This window comes from Crocodylus porosus, unplaced genomic scaffold (genome assembly GCF_001723895.1).
Source record: "Crocodylus porosus isolate Cpor-Errol unplaced genomic scaffold, CroPor_comp1, whole genome shotgun sequence".
NCBI classification, from domain to species: Eukaryota; Metazoa; Chordata; order Crocodylia; family Crocodylidae; genus Crocodylus; species Crocodylus porosus.
Window position 1 is genome coordinate 196,160,196 of NW_017728906.1, and position 18,975 is coordinate 196,179,170.

The window sequence follows — 18,975 nt, forward strand, 5'->3', positions numbered from 1 at the left end:
GTAGAGAGATTAAAATGCCCTCCACTGGCTTTCCCCCAACTCCCAGGAAGTCAATGGGATTCCTCCCTCTGACTAACAAGGCTTGCACTAGGTGCTTTGTTCTCTGCGTGTGTCTACGCGTTGCCTTACAGCGACATTGCTACGGCACCATGCTTTAGTACTTCCAAAAGGAAGTACTAAAGCATGGTGCAGTATGGGTGGTTACTGCACCATATGCGCAGCACATGGGTGCATTTTGCTGCTATGTTGGCGTAGGAGCACGTTCGCTAGACCCGGGGAATGCACCGCTACAGCAACATCGCTGGTGATCATAAATACGCATGACACACGTGATCGTTACGTTGCTGTAGCATGTCGTACAGCGACTGGTGCATCGCTATGTTGCTGTGGGGCGACATGTAGACACGCTCTCTCTCAAGCCGTGTGTCAAATATAGGGGCCAAAATGTGGCCACCGCATTAATGCTGCCGCAGTGGAAAAACAAGTGCCACTGCAGCTTGTGCAAAGACCTTTTCCCCATGCCCGCTTAGCGAATCAAAGCAAAAGAGCCTCTCATGCTGCGATCAGTACATTTGGGCAATGTTCGGGTGTCTCTGCCCTCTCACACTGCTCTCATTCAAATCCCCTCAGATGTTCGGTAGGAGCAAGACGAGAGCTGCTGCAGTACTGCTGGCATGCCAGGTCCACCCCAGCTGTATTGGGGATGTCTCATTTCACCGTGGTGTCAGCTTCTTAGGGAGACGGCTCTTGCCGCTGAAGGCTTCTCTGTGGTATTCGTTGACACTGTGATGTTTCTCCTGACTCTGTGTGACTTGTCTGTTCTTTTCTTTTCTTTTCTTCTTCCCTTCTGTGCATGCAGTCCATGTATTTAGAAAGCATTGTGTGAAGCTGTTTTCCTTGCCCCGGCAGCCGCCGCCATGACCATGCTCTGAATTCTCCCTTGGCGTTGATTGTGGGGAGGAGTCACCTGCTTCTTTGTTTTTCTTCCCTCAGGCACTTCCTGTTTAAACCTGGAGGCACCTCGCCCCTCTTTTGTACAACGTCACCAGGATACCCCCTGACGTCCAGCACTGTGTACTCACCTCCCCCTAGGCCCCTTCCCAGAAGTACCTTCTCTAGGCCTGCCTTTAACCTGAAGAAGCCCTATAAGTACTGTAACTGGAAATGTGCCGCTCTGAGTGCCATTATCATCTCAGTCACCCTGGTGATCCTGCTGGCATATTTTATCGGTAAGCTGATTCCTCCTTTCTTTCCTCTGTTCTGAGCCCCCTGCGGTGCAATGGTTTGGAAACTGCAGTGCCCAGGCAGTGACACTTGTAGTCACCAACACATAAGGCCTCTTGGTTATGCCTGCGTAAGGCCGCTGATTTCAGTGGAGATGCCGGGTGGTCACAGGGAGCAGAATTGGACCTCTTGTGCTTTGCAGTGGATGCATCTACATGTGCAATTAATGTGAAGCAAGAAATGCATCTACCTGTGCAATTAATGTGATGCATCTACATGTGCAATTACTGTGAAACAAGAAATGCATCTACATGTGCAATAAATGCATCCACATGTGCAATTAATGTGAAGCAAGAAATGCATCTACCTGTGCAATTAATGTGATGCATCTACATGTGCAATTACTGTGAAGCAAGAAATGCATCTACATGTGCAATAAATGCACCTACCTGTGCAATTAATGTGATACATCTACATGTGCAGTTAAAGTGAAGCAGTAAACTCCGGAGTTTATTGCTCCTCGATGCATGTGCACTTGGCAACGCAGCACATCGAGCTGGGTCAGAGCACCAGGGATCAGCCTGCCAGCCTGGGGCTGCTCCGTACTGGCTCAATATGCTGCAGAGGGCATGAGGGTGCTCCAGTGTGGGTGTAGCTCCTAGGCTGAAGTACTCTCATGCCCCAGCCAGCCCCATCAGTGTCTACACATGCAATGTTACAGAGTAAAAAACTCTGCAGGAGGATAGTACTTGTATTTACATGTACTATCCTGCTGTGGAGTTTATTAGTTTACTCTAGCCTAATTGCCCTGCACATGTAGATGCTGACACATGTACTGCTTAGCTAATTAGGCGACTCCGCAGTAAACATCTCGTGTAGACTCTCCCACTGGTGCAGAACGTGAGACAAACCTGTTCCATACGCTGTGCTGTTTCTAAAGACCATCGGTTGCTTTTCTTGTGGGGAGAATATAGCTAGGCGAAGCAAGTCCTACATTGTCTCCTTGTTAAAAAAGCAACCTAAGCATGCTTCTGTCACAGTCAGTGTGAGCTTCCTTCTTCCACCTTCAATGGAAAGAGGGTCAAAATCCAAACCCTGAAATACAACCTGTGCCCTTACTCCACTGCTTACTCTTAAGCTAAATCTTGTTTGGCAGAAGCCAGGCCCATGCTGCACGGTGCTGTTCTGTCACCTCGAGATGTGAAAAAATAACACCTCCTGGCCGAAATGGCTGTGTCGGCAAAACCCCTTATTTATTCACCATTCGGGGAGATGGTGCAGCTACACCAGCAGCAAAAACCTTCTGTCAGAGTGAGCTGCATTTATGGCAGGGGGCTCTGCTTACATAGCTATATAATTATAGCTATAGCAGCAGCGGCTTTGTCGTGTAGACAAGCCCTTTGTGGTGTGAGTAATCCCGTTGAAATTAATGGAACGACAGGTGAAGGATGAGAACTTGAACTGAGCAAACAGTTCTGGATTTGATTCCTCAGGATCTTCGAAGGGGAAGGGGGAAGAATTTACTTTAAATACAGTTCTGTGGTGCTAATGCAGCACTGGCAGTTTTATTATTTTATTTTTTTTGGCTTGTGTGCAGTTAGTTTCCTGGGTTTCCAAAGGTTTCTAGTGCTTATTATAAGGAGAAACCAACTATCAAAGGTGAAAAGAATATTCCTTAGCTTACAAGGCTGAGGTGTAACCATTCATTTTTCTCCCCATTTTGCCGATAAACCTGGCATTCAGGTTATAAAGATTCATTGCTAGAAGCCTCTTTTAAATTGGCAGCAATACAAACTCCTGTTATCCTGCCCCATGGCTGTAACCACAGGTGAAAGAGCCTGTTTCACATGGCACAAGTGAGCCATTTTCTTTGATTTTACAGTTACTTCCTGTAGGTTAATGATCTATAAAATGTTGCAGTTAGAACCAGAAAATCATAGCCTGCATTGCAAGATTTCTCACATTCATTTCGCACGTGTATAATTATTGCTGCCACAAAGGATCGCTTTTACCGTGTTCCCTTGATGTGCGTTTCTTTAATGACTGATTCGTTTCCACTGCTGCCTCGTACCACGTTGGTCACTTTTGTAAGGACGAGAAGAGGAGCAAAAATGATTAATTTAGCAGTATTAAATCAGTAGCAGCTTGATAGAATGTGCAGCCAAATTTCATCATTTACTACTAATGCCTGGGCCAGCCTGTCTCATTTATCCTGGTGCGCTGAACAGGGTTCAACTGGACGTTATCGCTGCGTGTCAGGGGAATCGCTGCATAAGTCGCTTAGAACGTGGGTGTCCATTAATTATGACTGTGGATATATGTGCAGTTTGATGAATCACAAGTAGCACCTGGTACTGGCTTGCCCCTTAATATACTTCTGCTTAAAAACCTTTACAAAGTTTTGAAGAAAGCCAAAGTCCTATTTTACTTCAGGCACTCCTGAGTCCATAGAATATGTGAAGGTCCTTGCCAAATGAATTTCATGGCATTTGCCAGGCATTGTATATGGCTGGCAAGATGCCAGGAATGCTGATCAAGTTGAACTGCTGCAATTATGGGTCATAATGGCTAATTTCTAAAGGAATTATCAATTATTAAAAATCAAATTAATCGGTTCAGCTCAGCACAAACATATTTAACCAAGACTGTCTCAACCAGAGCCAGTGTTCTAATCAGCAGGCAAAAAAGCAGATATTTAATTAGATTTTGATGAAAAATTGTGTTTAATTTCAAGTATAATCAATTATTAATTACTGTAATGAGTGACTCTGACTGGGTTTACTAATTAACTCATTTAAAAATTATGAATAACCTTTTCATTTGTAATTATTTTCTACATCCTGTCAAATTGCAGATAAGAATTGCATCACCTAACCCAAAAGAAAAAAAAAAAAAGATAAAAAGAATCAAAAGAACTGTACATTTCTCGAGTCCTGGCAAGAAGTGGGGTATTCTGTCAGAAATTACAAAGTGCTCAGTAACAAAGCATTTTTTAACGTGCTTATCTGTTTGCAAAATAAATTCTTATTTATTCTCTGAGCATTGATATTTATATATATGTTAATTTGTTTGCATGGCTATATAGAGACCTTAACTCAGGTTGACTGTAATTCTCTCCTGTTGATTTCACTCAGACTGGTTGAATGCCAAAGGGACTGCTGGACACTGGGGGCATTTATATGTGTGCTTTACTGCGGAGTTAACTAATTAGCCCCGCAGTAAAGCATCTATGTCTACATATCCAGCGCTATTAGGCAAGAGTAAACTAATGAACTCCTCTGTAGGATAGCACTGCCTGACAGAAGTATTATCCTACGGCAGAGTTATTTACTCTGCCATAATGCACACGTAGATGGTAACAGGGACTGGCTGGGATGCGGAAGTGCTACAGTGCAGGGTCTGCCAGCCAGCCAGCCCTGCACTGTGGCAGCCTCATGCCCCAGCCAGCCCCTCCGCAGCTCGCTGAGGTGGGTCGGAGCAGCCCCGGGCTGGCCAGCCGACCCCCGTCGCTCCCTGCCAGCCAGGGCCGCACTGCCTTAGCTCCATGTCCTGCAATCCTGGGTGCACATGTAAAGACTGTGCCACGAGAAATAAACTCTGGTGCAAACTATACCGGACTTTACTCAGGCGCATTAATTGCTTGTGTAAATATGCCCACTGGTGGCAAAAGCTAGCCCCTATGGTGCCTTCTGAACATTGTTAGCTTGGCTCCTTGATCTTATTTGTTAAAAGTAACTGTGAAAATTGTTCCTTTAGTGGCCATTGGCTTCATCCAAAGCTGAACAAAGCCATTGGAAGAACTTTTATTGAAGCACATAGGTTTTGGATCACATCTATGGCAAGGTTTTGCGTTTAATTATTCTTTTACTTGTGTAGCAGTTTATGCTCGAATGGAAGGATATTCACAGTAGCCACCAAGCCACAGTCCTTCATTTATATTATAGAATACCTCCAGGCACAGTTTTCTTACACTGAAGAGGGAAAAGAGGAAAAAGTTGAGGAAGTCAACTAGAGATGTTGCTATTGTCGGTATCTTTTCTGTGCCTGGTGTCTGGATTCAACCATGGTGGGCAGAAAGACAGAACAGGCAAAAGAAAGAGACTGCTGGTCTCAGCAAAAGAAAGAGACTGCTGGGTTTTTTCTGAAGCTTTCTGCAGGAACCAGTGCAGGAACATTTTTGAAACACATCTGAAGCATTTAGTAAATCCTCCACTTAAGGCTTAGAGCAGCAAAATGTTTTCCCACTATTCTACTAAAGATTTTACAATCTTTAATAGTCTGTGTCCTATCTTACTGGGGGGTGGGTTTCATTTAAAGACCTGAAGAGAAAGAGTGGGAAATAAGGAAGCTCCCAAGAAACTTCAATGGCTGGTAACCTCTAGGGAGAAATACTTAGCTGTGTTAGTCTGAAGTCAGGCAGAAGGCAGGGCAGATTTGCACCTTATAGACTAACTAAATCAGAGCTGCATAAGCTATCATAAGCAGAGAGCAGATGCTGTGAAGGGACTGCAGGAAGCAGAGCTGCTAAATAGAAAGTGGTGATTAGAATACAAAGGGAAGAAAAGGGGGAGGGAAATGGAAAGGACACTGCTGAGAGAGGCAAGGTGGGTAGGAGAGAGAAAAGCAAAGCAGTTAACCCTTTTAAAGGACACAGGGGGTTATAAAAGCTAATCCAGGTAAGAGCCTTGGTTGAGACCAAATTTAACACAATCCAGTCTGGGGATGGTTATTAGGGCTGTGCAAAGCTTTGGTCCCTGATTTGATTCGGCCCAATTCGGTGGGTGAATCTCTGAATCCAAACTGAATCAGAGGATCCTTTAATCTCTCCGAATCAAATCAGAACCTCCGAATCGATTCGGAGATCTCCACCCATGTGCCAAGTGACACAGGTGGCCAAATATCACCTCCTTTCCTGAAGGTCTGGATGATTTTGCTTGCAGGGGAAAGAGCCTCTTTTCAGTGCAACCTAAAGAGGTAGTATTTGGGGAATCCCATGTACGGGCTTCTTATTGGTAGACTTTGAGGCGTAGGTTGGAGCCGATAGGTCTTGGATAGGTCTCGGATAGACAGATAGTATTCAAAGCTATTCTGCCTATAGAGTCTTGGTCGTGTTGTTGTAGCCATGATGGTGCAGGAGTTATGTGAAAGGCAAGGATTTTTTGGATTGATACCTTTTATAGGACCAACTTTATAGTTGGGATAATGTTTAGACAAACTTTTGAACGCAAAGTGTTCTTCTTCAGGTCACAAACCTACAGAGTCTTGTATTTGGTATGAGGACTGTCAAGGAAGCTGTGCTATCACTCCACAGCCTGGGAGCATGGATGTTTGGTTTCCCTGGGACAAGTAGCAGCAGCACACATTGTGCGGTGGGCACATGCCCAAGCCATGTGCCCACCGGTGTGTGGCAGGTTACCCTAGGTGGAGTAGCGGAGGCTGGGGCCAGCAACTGTCCAGGCCCCAGCAGTCTTACCTGGGGGCTGAGGAATCTGCAGCCGTGGCACTTTTGGAGCTGGGAGCTTGGGCAGCAGCTGGCGTGTGGCTCCAGTCAGCTAGGCTTCGGTTTTTGGCATCGCATGCTGCCACCATGTGTGCTGCTCCACCTTCTTTTCCACATGGGTTTTTTTTGACCCCAGGATCTCCCAGGGTCAAAAAACCACACGGCACTGCAAAGTAGCAGCCCAAGGAACACCTGCATGTGTGGTGTGTGGCACCACAGATGGGTCTGCAGCACCACATATCGCACGGCTGCACTCATCTGGATGTGGCAACAGAGATTATAAACATTAGAAATGGAATAGACCTGGTAGGTCATCCAGATCTTTCATGCCTACCAGCTGTTCGGCTGCTTACTAGAAACAGGGCTTGTAAGTGAATTAGCACTGGAGAATAGGTTCTTTCTTCTGAAACAGAAGGTATTATCCACTGCCTGATGCAGATACCGAGCTAGATGGAAGTATAATTTGATGTAGTTAGACACTTGCTATTTTCCCTCATTTAAGCATGTGCTGCGGTTGTAATGCACAAACAGTAAAAGAGATGAGCATTTGATTCAAATTAAAGCCAGGGATGGAAAATGTATTATGGAGCCAAAACAGGCACTCATTCGATTGGAGTCAGATCTCTCTCTGCCATTTCAGCTCTCCATTTGTTTGAACTCCTTACAGCCACAGCTTCACTTAAAAAGCTGCGATGCTTGCCACAGGCAAAAGGCTTTGACAATAGAGTTGTTCTAGGACTGTGATGTGTTTATAAGGCGTCTCTCTTTTTGTTGTTGAAAGATTGTCCCAAAAGCTAACTTCAGCTCAATTTTGCCACGATTCTTCAATGCTGAGTACAAAACCTAATTTAAAGCAGTGCTGCAAAGCTTTTAGCTCTCTAACTAGTTTGCTATGCAGTTGTAATACACCAATTACCATGGTGTCTCTGTGCCACCTGAGGTCAGTAAGTGGAGTCAGTAATGCTTCATTCTTCAGCTTGCACTCTATTTATTTAGCCTACATTTAAAACTAGGTTTTAATTTATAACTATTAAGACTTTCACTCACCCTAAATATAAGCCAATTTGTTGCCTTGCTAACAGGTTTCTTTAATTTTCTGTTTTCATTTTTATTTTACGTTCAGGATTAACTTTTTCATTTTCCTTTGTGCTTTTGTGTGTGTCGGCATTTGCTTTTTTCCCTGTTCAGTTCACAGGAGCCTCTCTTTATTTCAATCGCATCTCAGCCTAAGGAGGACACAAATGTCAGGCTAACAGATCCTGCCTAGCAGAGCCTTCACACTATGCAGAAATGGCGATGTGATGCTCAGAACTAGGGACTAGGCACCAAGGATTTCTGGGATCTGCTCCTGGTTTCGTCAATGAGTTACTGTGCACATTTTAATTAATATGTTTATGCCATGATTGTTTCATGGAGAGAGTAAAACATAATTGATATATGCAAAACATAGTGATCCAGGGATGAAAGGTGCTATTGAAGTGTAAGGGGTGTTATTCAACAGAGATTTTTATAATGATGGTCCCTATGCATGCATACAAGTTGGGCTCCTTTGTGCTAGGCACTGAAGAAACATTATAATCCATGACAGTCCCTCCAAAACGGCTGATTGTCTCTCCAGTTTTTCACAGAGGTGCCGTCACCACAGCATCTAATCACCTTCCAAGAAACCACCTACAAGAACAGTTTTAAAAATGCATTGCAACATGTAATATTTGTCTGAGAAGGATAGGCTTGACTCTCTTCTCAAACACATCAGGAGCTATTCCATTTACAGCAAAATGGGTGCCAGGGGGCGCATTTACACAAGATACTTTACTGCAGTTGACTAATTAGCTCCGCAGTAAAGCATCACCATCTACATATGTGCCCCGATTAGGCTGAAGTAAACTAATTAACTCCATCATAGGATAGTACTACCCAACACAAGTACTACCCTGTGGCAGAGTTATTTTCTTCGCTACAGTGCAAGTGCCAATAGTGACCGGGGCTGGCTGGGGCATGAGGGTGGTACAGTGCAGGAGCTGCCTGCCAGCTAGCCCTGAACTGGAGCACCCTTGTGCCCTGGCCAGCCCTTCTGCTGCATGTTGAGCCTGGTGAGAGCAGCTCTGGACTGGCAGGGTGACTCCCTGGGCCCTCTGCCATGTGGGGCTGCAGTCCTGGACATGTATAAACTCTGCACTCAAGAGCAATAAACTCCAGTGAGAACTGCACTGGAGCTTATTGAATTGCAGTAATATCACATGTAGATGCACCCAGGGAAATCAAACTCAGTCTTCAGGCTCCAATATAGAGTCCACTGTACTTTCCCCATGCCCCCAACTGCAACAGGAGTTGGACCAGACCTTAGGAAGGATTACAAACAACAAACCTCCTCAGTCTGGAAAGTGATCTGATGAACAGCAGATGATATGCCTGTGGGATGCCAAGCCTACTAGCCAGTGTTAAATGCCGTCATTGAAAATCTCAGTGTGGAACTCCAAATCTTGCTCACGTCCATTACCGTTGGGAATCCGAAGCACGGAAAGGACTCCAGCTGGATGGAAAGGTGCCATCAAAATGGACCTAATGACTGTCACTCGAAAAGGGCTTGATTTGGAGCAGCTCACAGGAATCCCTTAGTTTGTCCTACAGTCTGGGCCACGGGAATTTCTGAGGCCTGCCCTTCCATGTGCTAGCCTCATTCACGCTCTACTGTTGTGAACGAACAGCATCAAGGGCAATGAAGGTGTTAGGTTTACACATGCAGGATAAGCTAGAGCAAGTCACCTGAAGCAAATTAGAAACAGAAGCTTACCCTGGTCAGACCTTCACTGAACAAGTTAATCACCCTAACCTTCCCTCCTTTTCCAAGCCTCAGGTTTTTTCCCCACCTCCCCCTCCCTGAAGTTGTATAAAATAGCTACAGCTCTCCAAAGTGCAGTTCAATATATTGCTATCTCAGTTGCAAGGAGAGAGCAGAGAAGGTTGCACTTTAGTACTGTACCTGTAAGCAAGATACCAATCATCGGGGAGAAGAAACAAGTGAAGGACAAAACTCAGGAAGGGCAAGTCATTTCCATTCCTACTCTGCCCGTGATTTTTTTTTCTTCTGCTGCTGCTGCTGCTTTAGGCACACTGTGGAGCTGAGAAGAACTGAAATTTGGTTTTATTTGATCCCCAGACCCAGAAGGAGCCTTTTGTGTTCTAGGACAGCAAGCAGCTCTTTTTTGTTTTGTGTTTTTGGCTTGGCATTATGTCTTTGGACAGCAGCCACAGTTACGTTTATAGCTCAGGGGACGGGAAGCTGAAATGATTTAACTGCAGCTTTCAAATAAAGGTGTTAAAGATACAAGATCCTGCTTTAGAGCTATTCTTGTGGTGATCAATTCATTCAGATGGGTAGTGGGAAACTAATCATGCAAACATAGTTATAGATCATTCTCTGCATTTAGGGCTTCTATACACATGCAGGGAGGCTGCTCTGATGTGCTGTAAAGCTAGTGCGGCAGAGCAGACTCGATTAATCAAATCTGCTGGAGCGCAGAAATTAATGCATTACAGCAGCCTCCAGCATCACACGTATCAGCATCCCTGTGCTGAAAAATGGTGGTGAGGCGCTTTGAATCAAAGCCCGTCAAATAAGCTTTAGTTCAAGGTGCCCCACTGCCATTTTTTCCGTGCAGGGGCACTGACACACATGATGCTCGGGTGCTTTTAATTAGCGTGGCTCACTAATAAAAGTGCCCCAACTTCCCCGCCTTGCAGAGCATGTCTCTAAACCCCCTTTGAGTCTAACCCAGATCCTGATATTAATAATGTAGAGGATGAGGGAAACGCATAATCATTTATAAACCAGGGGAGGGGAGCTGTCTTTTGTCAGAAATATTGCTTAAAATTATAGCAGAATTATCTCCTGTTCTTGGCAGAAGCTAACGAGAACTAGCTACAAAGACTTCCTTTAGAAGCACATACCTTGTAAACGATGGCCAGTGTGCAGACTTGGAGACAAATTTAAAACCTACAGATATTTTGAACTTTTATAATTTTAAGGCATGTTCATTTTATAGCTCCAGGGATTTATTAGCAAATAACTTAGGCTTCTTCAGATTTCCATTTTCCACGCTCAAGAAAGCTGTACACATTCACTGCTGGGTTTTACAAAAGAATTTCACCGGAAATCGATAGTGGCCATGTCATCGTATTTCTGCGGGGCCCTCTATGCAAGCATCTTGAACTGCTTAACTGGAACTTTAAAAAGTGCATTAAAAAAAAAAAAAGCTTGATGAAAATGGAGGCATAATATGGTAACAATTGGTAGCAATCTCTGGCACCAGGACACTGAATTCTTACTTGGAAAAATAGTTCACGGTCTTTCAAAACCACACTGAGAAGCATACTGACAAAGGATCTCTCAAAGGGACTCATGATTCTGGGCCTGCTGAAGTCAACTGAAAGTTTCAGATGATGTGCAGCAGGCTTCTCAGCATTTCATAGAGATTAGGGCCAGAAGGGACCCTTAGCTTATCTAGCCTGACCTACTGCATAACACAGGCTGTAAAATTTCACCCAGTTGTCTCTGTACTGAGTCCAACAAGTTATTTTTACCTTTCTAAAAGGCATCTGGTCTCGATTGGAAGACATGAAGAAATCGAGACTCCTCCACTTCCCTCAGTTGTTTATTCCAGTGGCTAATCCAGTGCCTCATTTGAATTTGCCTGGCTTCAGCTTCCAGCAATTAGTCCTCATTATGTCTTTCTCCACTAGATTAAAGAGCCCTTCACTACCAGGTATTTTCTCCCCATGAAAGTACTTACAGGCAGTAATCAAGTCACTTCTCAATCTTCTCTCTGATAAACTAAACAGATTGAGCTATTTAAATCCTTCACTAAGTTTTTTTCTGCGGCCCTGGAATAATTTTTGTGGCTCTTTCCTGTACCCTCTCCAATATTTCAACATCCTTGCTACAACATAAACTTCAGCACTGGCAGTGTTCCTATATCATTCTCACCAATTTTGTACAGAGACAAAATGCACCGCTCTTCTCCTGCTCTCTCTTCCTCGGGTTATACACACAAGGACAACATCAACCCGGCATGTGACAGAATCGATGAGAGTACTTAGGACAAGTTGCTTGCCCACTACAATCCTTAGATCTTTTACAGAGCCACCGCTTTCTGGGGTGCAGTCCACATTCCTTATGCCTGGCTGTATAAAATGGCATTTGGTGGTAGTAAAATGCATTCTGTTTAAATGGACCTAGCTTATGGAGCAAGTCAGCGCTCTTTGTAGAACAGCTCTGTCCTCCTCATTATTTACGCTTGGCCAGCGTTTGCATCATCCACAAATTAATTGTATCAATCACAATTTTATATCTTCTTCCAGATCATTGATTTAAATGTTGAATAGAATCAGGACAAGTACCAAGCCACTAGGAAGACCCCTACTCAGTGCTGATTCCCTAGTGATAAACGTTTTTGGAGTCTGTTCACTAGGCAGTTCTTAATCTCTGTAATGTGTTCTGTCAATAGTCTAAAATGTTGGGTTTTTTAAACAAAATGTCATGCAGAACCGAGTCAAAGCATCTTTCAAAGAATAAAAAAAGGTTTGTTTGATAAGGCCTGTTTTCCATAAACCATGCAGATTGGCTTTAGTTACATTCTGGTCCTTTAATTCTTTATATATTCTTTTGAAATTCAGTCCTTTTCAGTTATTTTGCCCACATTAGATGTAAATTAACCAGCCTCTAGTTTCCTTATCATTCTGCCTATCCTTTTTGAAAAACAGCCCAGCATTAGTGCACTTCTAGCCTTCTGGGCTAGCACAGAGTCAAAAAGCTAGAGGCTGAATCAATTCAGTCGTTGCAGGTTAGTCTAGGCTGCAGAGATTAAATTGAGAAACTACTGGACACATACTCACTTTTGATTCAGCAAATGCAGCCACATACCTGCAGTGGCTTAGGCCAGAAGCTGGGGGGGACACTAGAGCATGGCTCTCTGGCATGTAGCCAGCATGGGCTGTGTATTTACTTCCTCCTCCTGCTGCCCCGAGGTCTCTGGGATTTGCAGTCCAAAATCACAGCAACTGAACTCTGCAGGGTTGCTCATCACTTCTTCTTCCTGTTTCCAGGTGCCTCTGGGATTTGTAGTCCACAGTCACAGCCAGAAGTAACAGTCTGTAAGTTTAGCAGGGCAAGGCAGCTCTACTTGGGGTAAGGCGGGGTGTGGTTTAGCCAGGAGAAGGAGTGTTTTACCCTCCTCCCTTGCCCCAGACCTCAGCCAAGGTTTGCCTGGGGGAGGGGGGCCAGTCCCTGCCCCCCCCAGCCCTTCTCTGCTAGAGCAGACAACACAGTCCAGACCAGGGCAGGAGAGCATGCTGGGATGCTGGGGAGCTCTGATTTAACTTAAACCAGGAAGGGGTCTGGGACAGAAGTTTCATAAACCACTTTGACCCAACTCAGTTAAGTCTGATACTACATTCAACGAGGTTTATCATAAATCAGTTTCAGTTATTTTGAAACTGGTTTATGTGCACTGAGCTTCTGTTCTGCTCCAGGTTTTAACCATTTTCTGATGACTTAAACCACAGCCCTAGTGGTCCATGGTTCCAGGGTATTCCCTGCCATTGCAAGGTTTGTTAAAAATTAACTCATCATTCCAGAGACGTCATCACCTGCTTGTTTCAGGATGATGGATGCAGGTTATTTGAACCTTCCTATTTTTAAAAGTATCCATCCCTTGTGGATGAATTTTAATATCTTCTTCAGTTACTCATGAACTGCAAAGGACCACTTCATCCTCATAAAATAGCATTTCATCATCCTGCTTCTTTTCAAACACAGAATAAAAACAGTTATTAAATGCTTCTACCTTTCATGAAGCAATATTAACCGCATTACCACTTCAGTCTAATAGCAAGCTTGTGCTATTCGCCAGATTTCTTTTCTTCCAAATAAACCTTAAAAAAAACTTTTTATGTCCTTAGTCCAAACAGTCATGATTTTTCCTCACTGTACTTAATTTCCCCTGATTAGTTTTCTGCATTTTTTAACCTCTGGATTTATAATCATTACCCTCCATTTCCTCTTTGTTCCATTCCGTATATTTTGGGGCTTTTTTTCTTTTAGCCTTTAATTTCTGCCTTTACTTCAACACTGAACTAGGCTGAGCTTTTTACTAAAGTTTTGTCTTTTCTTCTGGTTATGGAACCATTGGAAAACTGCCTCTATTTAAAAATGGACCAGAACAGTTGAGTCTGTCATTGATCAAGAGCTGATCTGGGCTGTACTTCCAGTTGGATCCTTCTGAACTTGGTGCTTGCATTGTGAAACCACATGTCAGCATCACAACATCAAAGTCTCTCTTTCCATGTTTAAGCCATCACTGTTTATAATGATTTTTTTGGAAAGCGGTGTGCCTTCATTTACTTCCCTTTTCTTTTTCCACAGGAAGGGAATGGGGATATGGGTTCCCAGCTCTTATCAGTAAATTTTGCTTGTATTGAGATTTTATAGTTTTTGTAAACCCCCGTTGGGGGTGGGGGAGTGAAATCCCATCAACAGTAAAAGTGCTGGCACAGCGTTTATGACAGTGGCACAGATGTGCTGCTATAATCTTCATTTCACAGCTCAAATTGACCTTTGCACACGAACTCTAAGAAGGAATCAATTTTACAGATCTTAATATCTAGCGAAAGGAGTTTTCTTCGAGTCCATGTTTTTATTTCATACTAATTACCGTGAAATAACATAATTTAATTGCAGTTAAACAGAGAGAGAAAGAAGGAAACATTTCCCATAATGGATTTTCTTTCACTGTTTTTAAATACCATGCATTTGTGTGGGGTAACTAGTCATAATAATAGGCTCAGTTAGGGATGTCTAGTGACAGTGAGAAACATTCCTCAGTTAGAGTTCAGTGATTCTCCTCCCTCTCTTTTATAGCATGAATTAGAAATTACCTTTAAAGCCTTGTCTGCAGGAATACTACATACACTTCTGTTGGACTATATATTTGCTTGTATCCATTTTTTATGTTTACAGCTTATTCTGTCATTTGAAATATGAGCATGTTGTATGCAATGTCCACTAGAGATACATATTTGCAACTGTGAGTGAAGTGCTGTTAAACTGTGCTACCAAAGTGATTTAATAGGTCAACCTGTTTAACAGCAAGAAATCCAGGCCTTTTTTTCCTGAGAATGAGATGATAGCATCACTGCCCATTTTAGGACAGATCTGCTCCATGAGTGGTCCTTTGGACTTTGGCAGGAGCACCAATGTAATAAACTGTGACACACCATGACTTTGTTTGCAAATGAATGGAGAGCTGATATTCAGAGTTTCCTTGGAAACTGACCATTAAGTTTAAATGTAAGAATTACTGTTCCCTCACATACTAACCGGCCTTTCTTACCTGCCTTTTAGCTTGACTTGCCCTGCACTGAAGCCCAATCCACAGTGCAGTCAGAAGCCTGCCAGCAGCAAAAGTGCTGGGAACTGGGTATGGCAACCTGTTTCAAGCACTGTCATGCATAACTTAGTTGTTGAATGGCATATGGTCCATTTTGTACAGCTGAAGCATGGTTCCCATATCTAATGTAAAGATCTTGTCAGCAGTAAGAATGACCTTACCTTTCCTTGCTTGGCTTCTCTAAAATTTTCTACCCCTGCTAACTCTGGTTCTAGTAGAAATACAGAAGAGCCACTGTTGTCAGTGAAGGAATCCATTAGAGAAATAAACCGTATCTGGTAGTGTAGAAGGAGCTATCTGCAGTTTCTGATGGTTGATCACTAAGTAGAAAAAAAATGGCAGGTTTAGACTACGAGAAGAAATAATGCTAGTGGTCAGAGACAGTTGATTTACATTGGCTATCCTTCCAGAGCTAATGCCCATAGGGAAAGATAAGGCTTGTATGTGCCACATGCCAACAGTTATCCTGATTCTAACTGGTGATTCTGATATGGCCACATTTGCAGAATAGCTGGATCCAAAAAGATGGCTGAAATTGTCTCAGACATTGGCACCTTAGCAGGGTAATGTGCAGTCAGGCACATACGGCCTGGTTCTTCTCCACTTTGCATCTGATGTAGTTGTTCACCACCATGAAATGTGGCGGTTCTGACTCACTACTATTTTGTATCTATTTTGCAAAGGTGCAGGTGACAGCCCAAGGCTCAGGGTAGTACAGAATCTGCTCAAGAGCCTTGCTGTGGTTGCAGGTAACTTGTCTTTGCTGTATCTTTAAAAATTCACCTATGTCTGGCAGAACTGAGTCCTCCCTCAGTAGGGTCTTGCTGGTACCTGGCAGCTCTGAGAGGAGTCTACTTGCGCTGAGCGTGCCCAGTCCCTCATGCCCTGTGTGGCAACCCTGCAAAGGCATTGCGGCAGTATCCCTTCACAGATCCTTTTTGTATAGGGTAGCACGGGCAGCATCTCCAGAGAGCAGCTAAGCATGCTGCATCCTCTTGCAGACCTAATGTTGATCATAACTGCACAGGTCACCTCTTCACTGAGCATGCTCAATCCTGAAGCTGCAGATTCCCCTGCATTTTGTCCTTCCAGAAGAGGTAAGGTGGAAAAATAGCCTGTGAATTTGTATTTAAAGATTGTCCTAATACATAGGAATACAGTTGCCATTTAAAGTTGTTCAGGCCACTATAATTCTGGCCTTTTCTAGGCTAGGGACAGGCATTCAAAAAGCCTGAGCCTGAATTGATTCAAGCTTTTCAGGTTATTCTAACCTGGCTAAGCTGAATCAGTTTGTAACTGCACAGACAACCCAGAAATGCAGGCACGTGCCTGCAGTGGCTTAGGCTAGAAGCCAGGGGGCACCAGCAGCCCTCCCTCCCCTTCCACAATGCTGAGCCCTGGCAGGACACTCTGTTTAGGGTGGGCCCCTCCCTTCTCCTTCTGACCAGCCCAGCAGGGAATTGATAACACTGCGTTCATCACCCCTAATTCAGTGTTTATCACCCATTAAGAAAACAACAGAGGGACACGACCAATTACCTGTTGATTCTGCCTGTGACCTGGCTGCCACAGTGCGGACCATAGCCAGCATGTGGTCTGCTAGCTAATGCTGAGATGTGTGTGTGTAAAGCAGAGGGGACAGGGTATCCCTGCTTAGCAGCGTGTGGGGAGAGGAGGGGAAGAGCAGGGGGAAGCCAGGCAGTCGCAGCTGGAGCTGCAACCAGGGAGCATAAGGGAGGGGCCAGCCCTGCTGTGGAGCGGAGAGCCCCGCCCAGCCTAGAAAGCATGCTAGGGGAGTCTGGTTTAACTTAAACTAGCAAGGGGTCTGGGGCAGACATTGCATAAACCAGTTTGACCCAACTCCATTAAGTCTGGCACTACATTCAAACAGGTTTATCTCAAACTGGTTTCAGCCGTTTTCAAACTGCTTTATGTGCACTGAACATCTGTTCTGTTATAGGTTGAAACCAGTTTCTGATCACTTAAACTGGTTTATGGGCAATGTCTGTCCCTAGCCCTAATGTTAGAGTGCTAAACCCTTGCAAGTATAACCTTCTTTTTAGATGGAGGCAGAGGTAGGAATGTAAGCAAATATAAAGATATCTGTGGGACCTCATTATAAAGCTTTGTGGGTTACATTTGGCTGCTGTTGCCCTGGTCTGTGCACTGGGTTCAGTCTGAGCCCAGAGCATACAAATTGTCATGTTACCTTAAATTTTGTTACTGAGAGAGCTTTTAACACTGATCTGTACCATTCACTTAGATTCATAGCTCCCTGGAGTGCTGTGCTGGATTTTGCCCATGGTCTTGAAGGGAGAGGGAGTGTGAGTGGGATGGGAGAGTACAGTGTTGTTGATTTTGCTGTGTCATCCACTTAATCAGCTTCCTGAGTCTATACATTGGTCTCAGTTTGCCAGCTTTCACACAGAGAAAGTGGTGAAGATTTTAGCCTCAAATTACCTTTCCCCATGAACAGTTTGGTTTTTTTCAAGCTCCCTTCAGGAAAGATCATAAAATATTCTTCATCTTTTTCTAAATAGGCTTTTCTTTGTCATCTCCTAAGTCTCCTTAAAACTCATACATGAGGAAACCTGTCACATCCTTATGTGTAATGACCAGCACTGAGGACTGTGATTTAGGTGGTCTAAGTGCTTTGCAAATAACTTTTTTCCAGCTACTCTGTTGGTCTAATAAAAGATACCACATCTACCCGAAGAAGCTTGCCTTCTTTTTTTATTCAGCGTGTGTACAGCACTTAGCACAACCCTAACTGGGGATCGTAGATGCTACCACCATATAAATAATAAATAATAACAAATGCTTAATTGACATTTTAGTGATGATGGAATTGACAGGCAAATGGCTGGACTGGAAGACCAGATTTCCATTATGCTGGATGACGTAGCAAGACACAGATACAGGAATTATACAACTTTGTGTATCACTGGGAGAAAGCAGTTGTTCTGACAAAACAATCCAGGTGGAGATAATGGGGGACAGGGAGAAGTGTACAGGAGGTACTCTTTAACGATGTGAATTAACTATGTGAATTACCTTCTTTTAATTAGGGATCAGCCATTTATAGGTGCTTAATGAAATGGTGTATGTAAAATTATACTGTCCACAACAGGCTAACCCAGAATTTTAGCAATTACAAAGCAGGGGGGGAGCCCCCCCTGTTAAGATCATCTGTCCTCATTTCTCTAATTGAAGTGAATATCCCAATGGGAAAATCCCTATTTCTAATATTATATACACAAATTAAAACTCCATTTAGAGGTACAGTGGGACTATCTTATAATTGACTTTGACCGTGAAGAAATACATTTGTAATATATAGAGTAATATAGTCCCTGCCATAAAGGGAATCTAGAAGGAAAAATATTATTTTACTGAAAAAGGTCTGGGTATGTATAACACCACATTTACTAGCAGCTGTGGGACTGAAATAAGCTGCTTCAGTGCAGTAAGCTGCCTAAGAACAGCAAAATGTTGCCGAGATCCATCTTGCAACTTCCCCTTCTACTTTCTAAATGGTGTGAGTGAGGAGAAAGAAGGGGGGAAATTACAGATTGTACATAGGCAGACAGCTTTCTTGATAAGCCACAACACCTTTACATAAAACTCATTTATTTTTTTCATAGGTTGACACTTGAAAAAAAATTTTCCTAAAGGAATTAATCTAAATATGCCAAGCCTTTTTAAATGATTTTCCCTTTCTCTGCAGGAAATGACAAGTGTGCTAGTGGCCACTTTAGCACTGGAGGGGCCAGGGATCATCTATTAGTAGTTTGAATGGACAGG

General features: G+C 43.6%; 1 protein-coding gene across 5 annotated transcripts in view; it reads left to right on the forward strand.

The window, feature by feature from the left end:
• The window catches only part of TENM4 (teneurin transmembrane protein 4), a 760,950-nt gene that overhangs the window by 530,008 nt on the left and 211,967 nt on the right, over positions 1-18,975 (forward strand). For all 5 annotated transcript variants that reach the window (XM_019530413.1, XM_019530416.1, XM_019530415.1 and 2 more), the window contains one exon: positions 994-1,229. In XM_019530413.1, the coding sequence (XP_019385958.1) occupies positions 994-1,229 (236 nt within the window). The remainder of the gene's footprint in view (positions 1-993; positions 1,230-18,975) is intronic.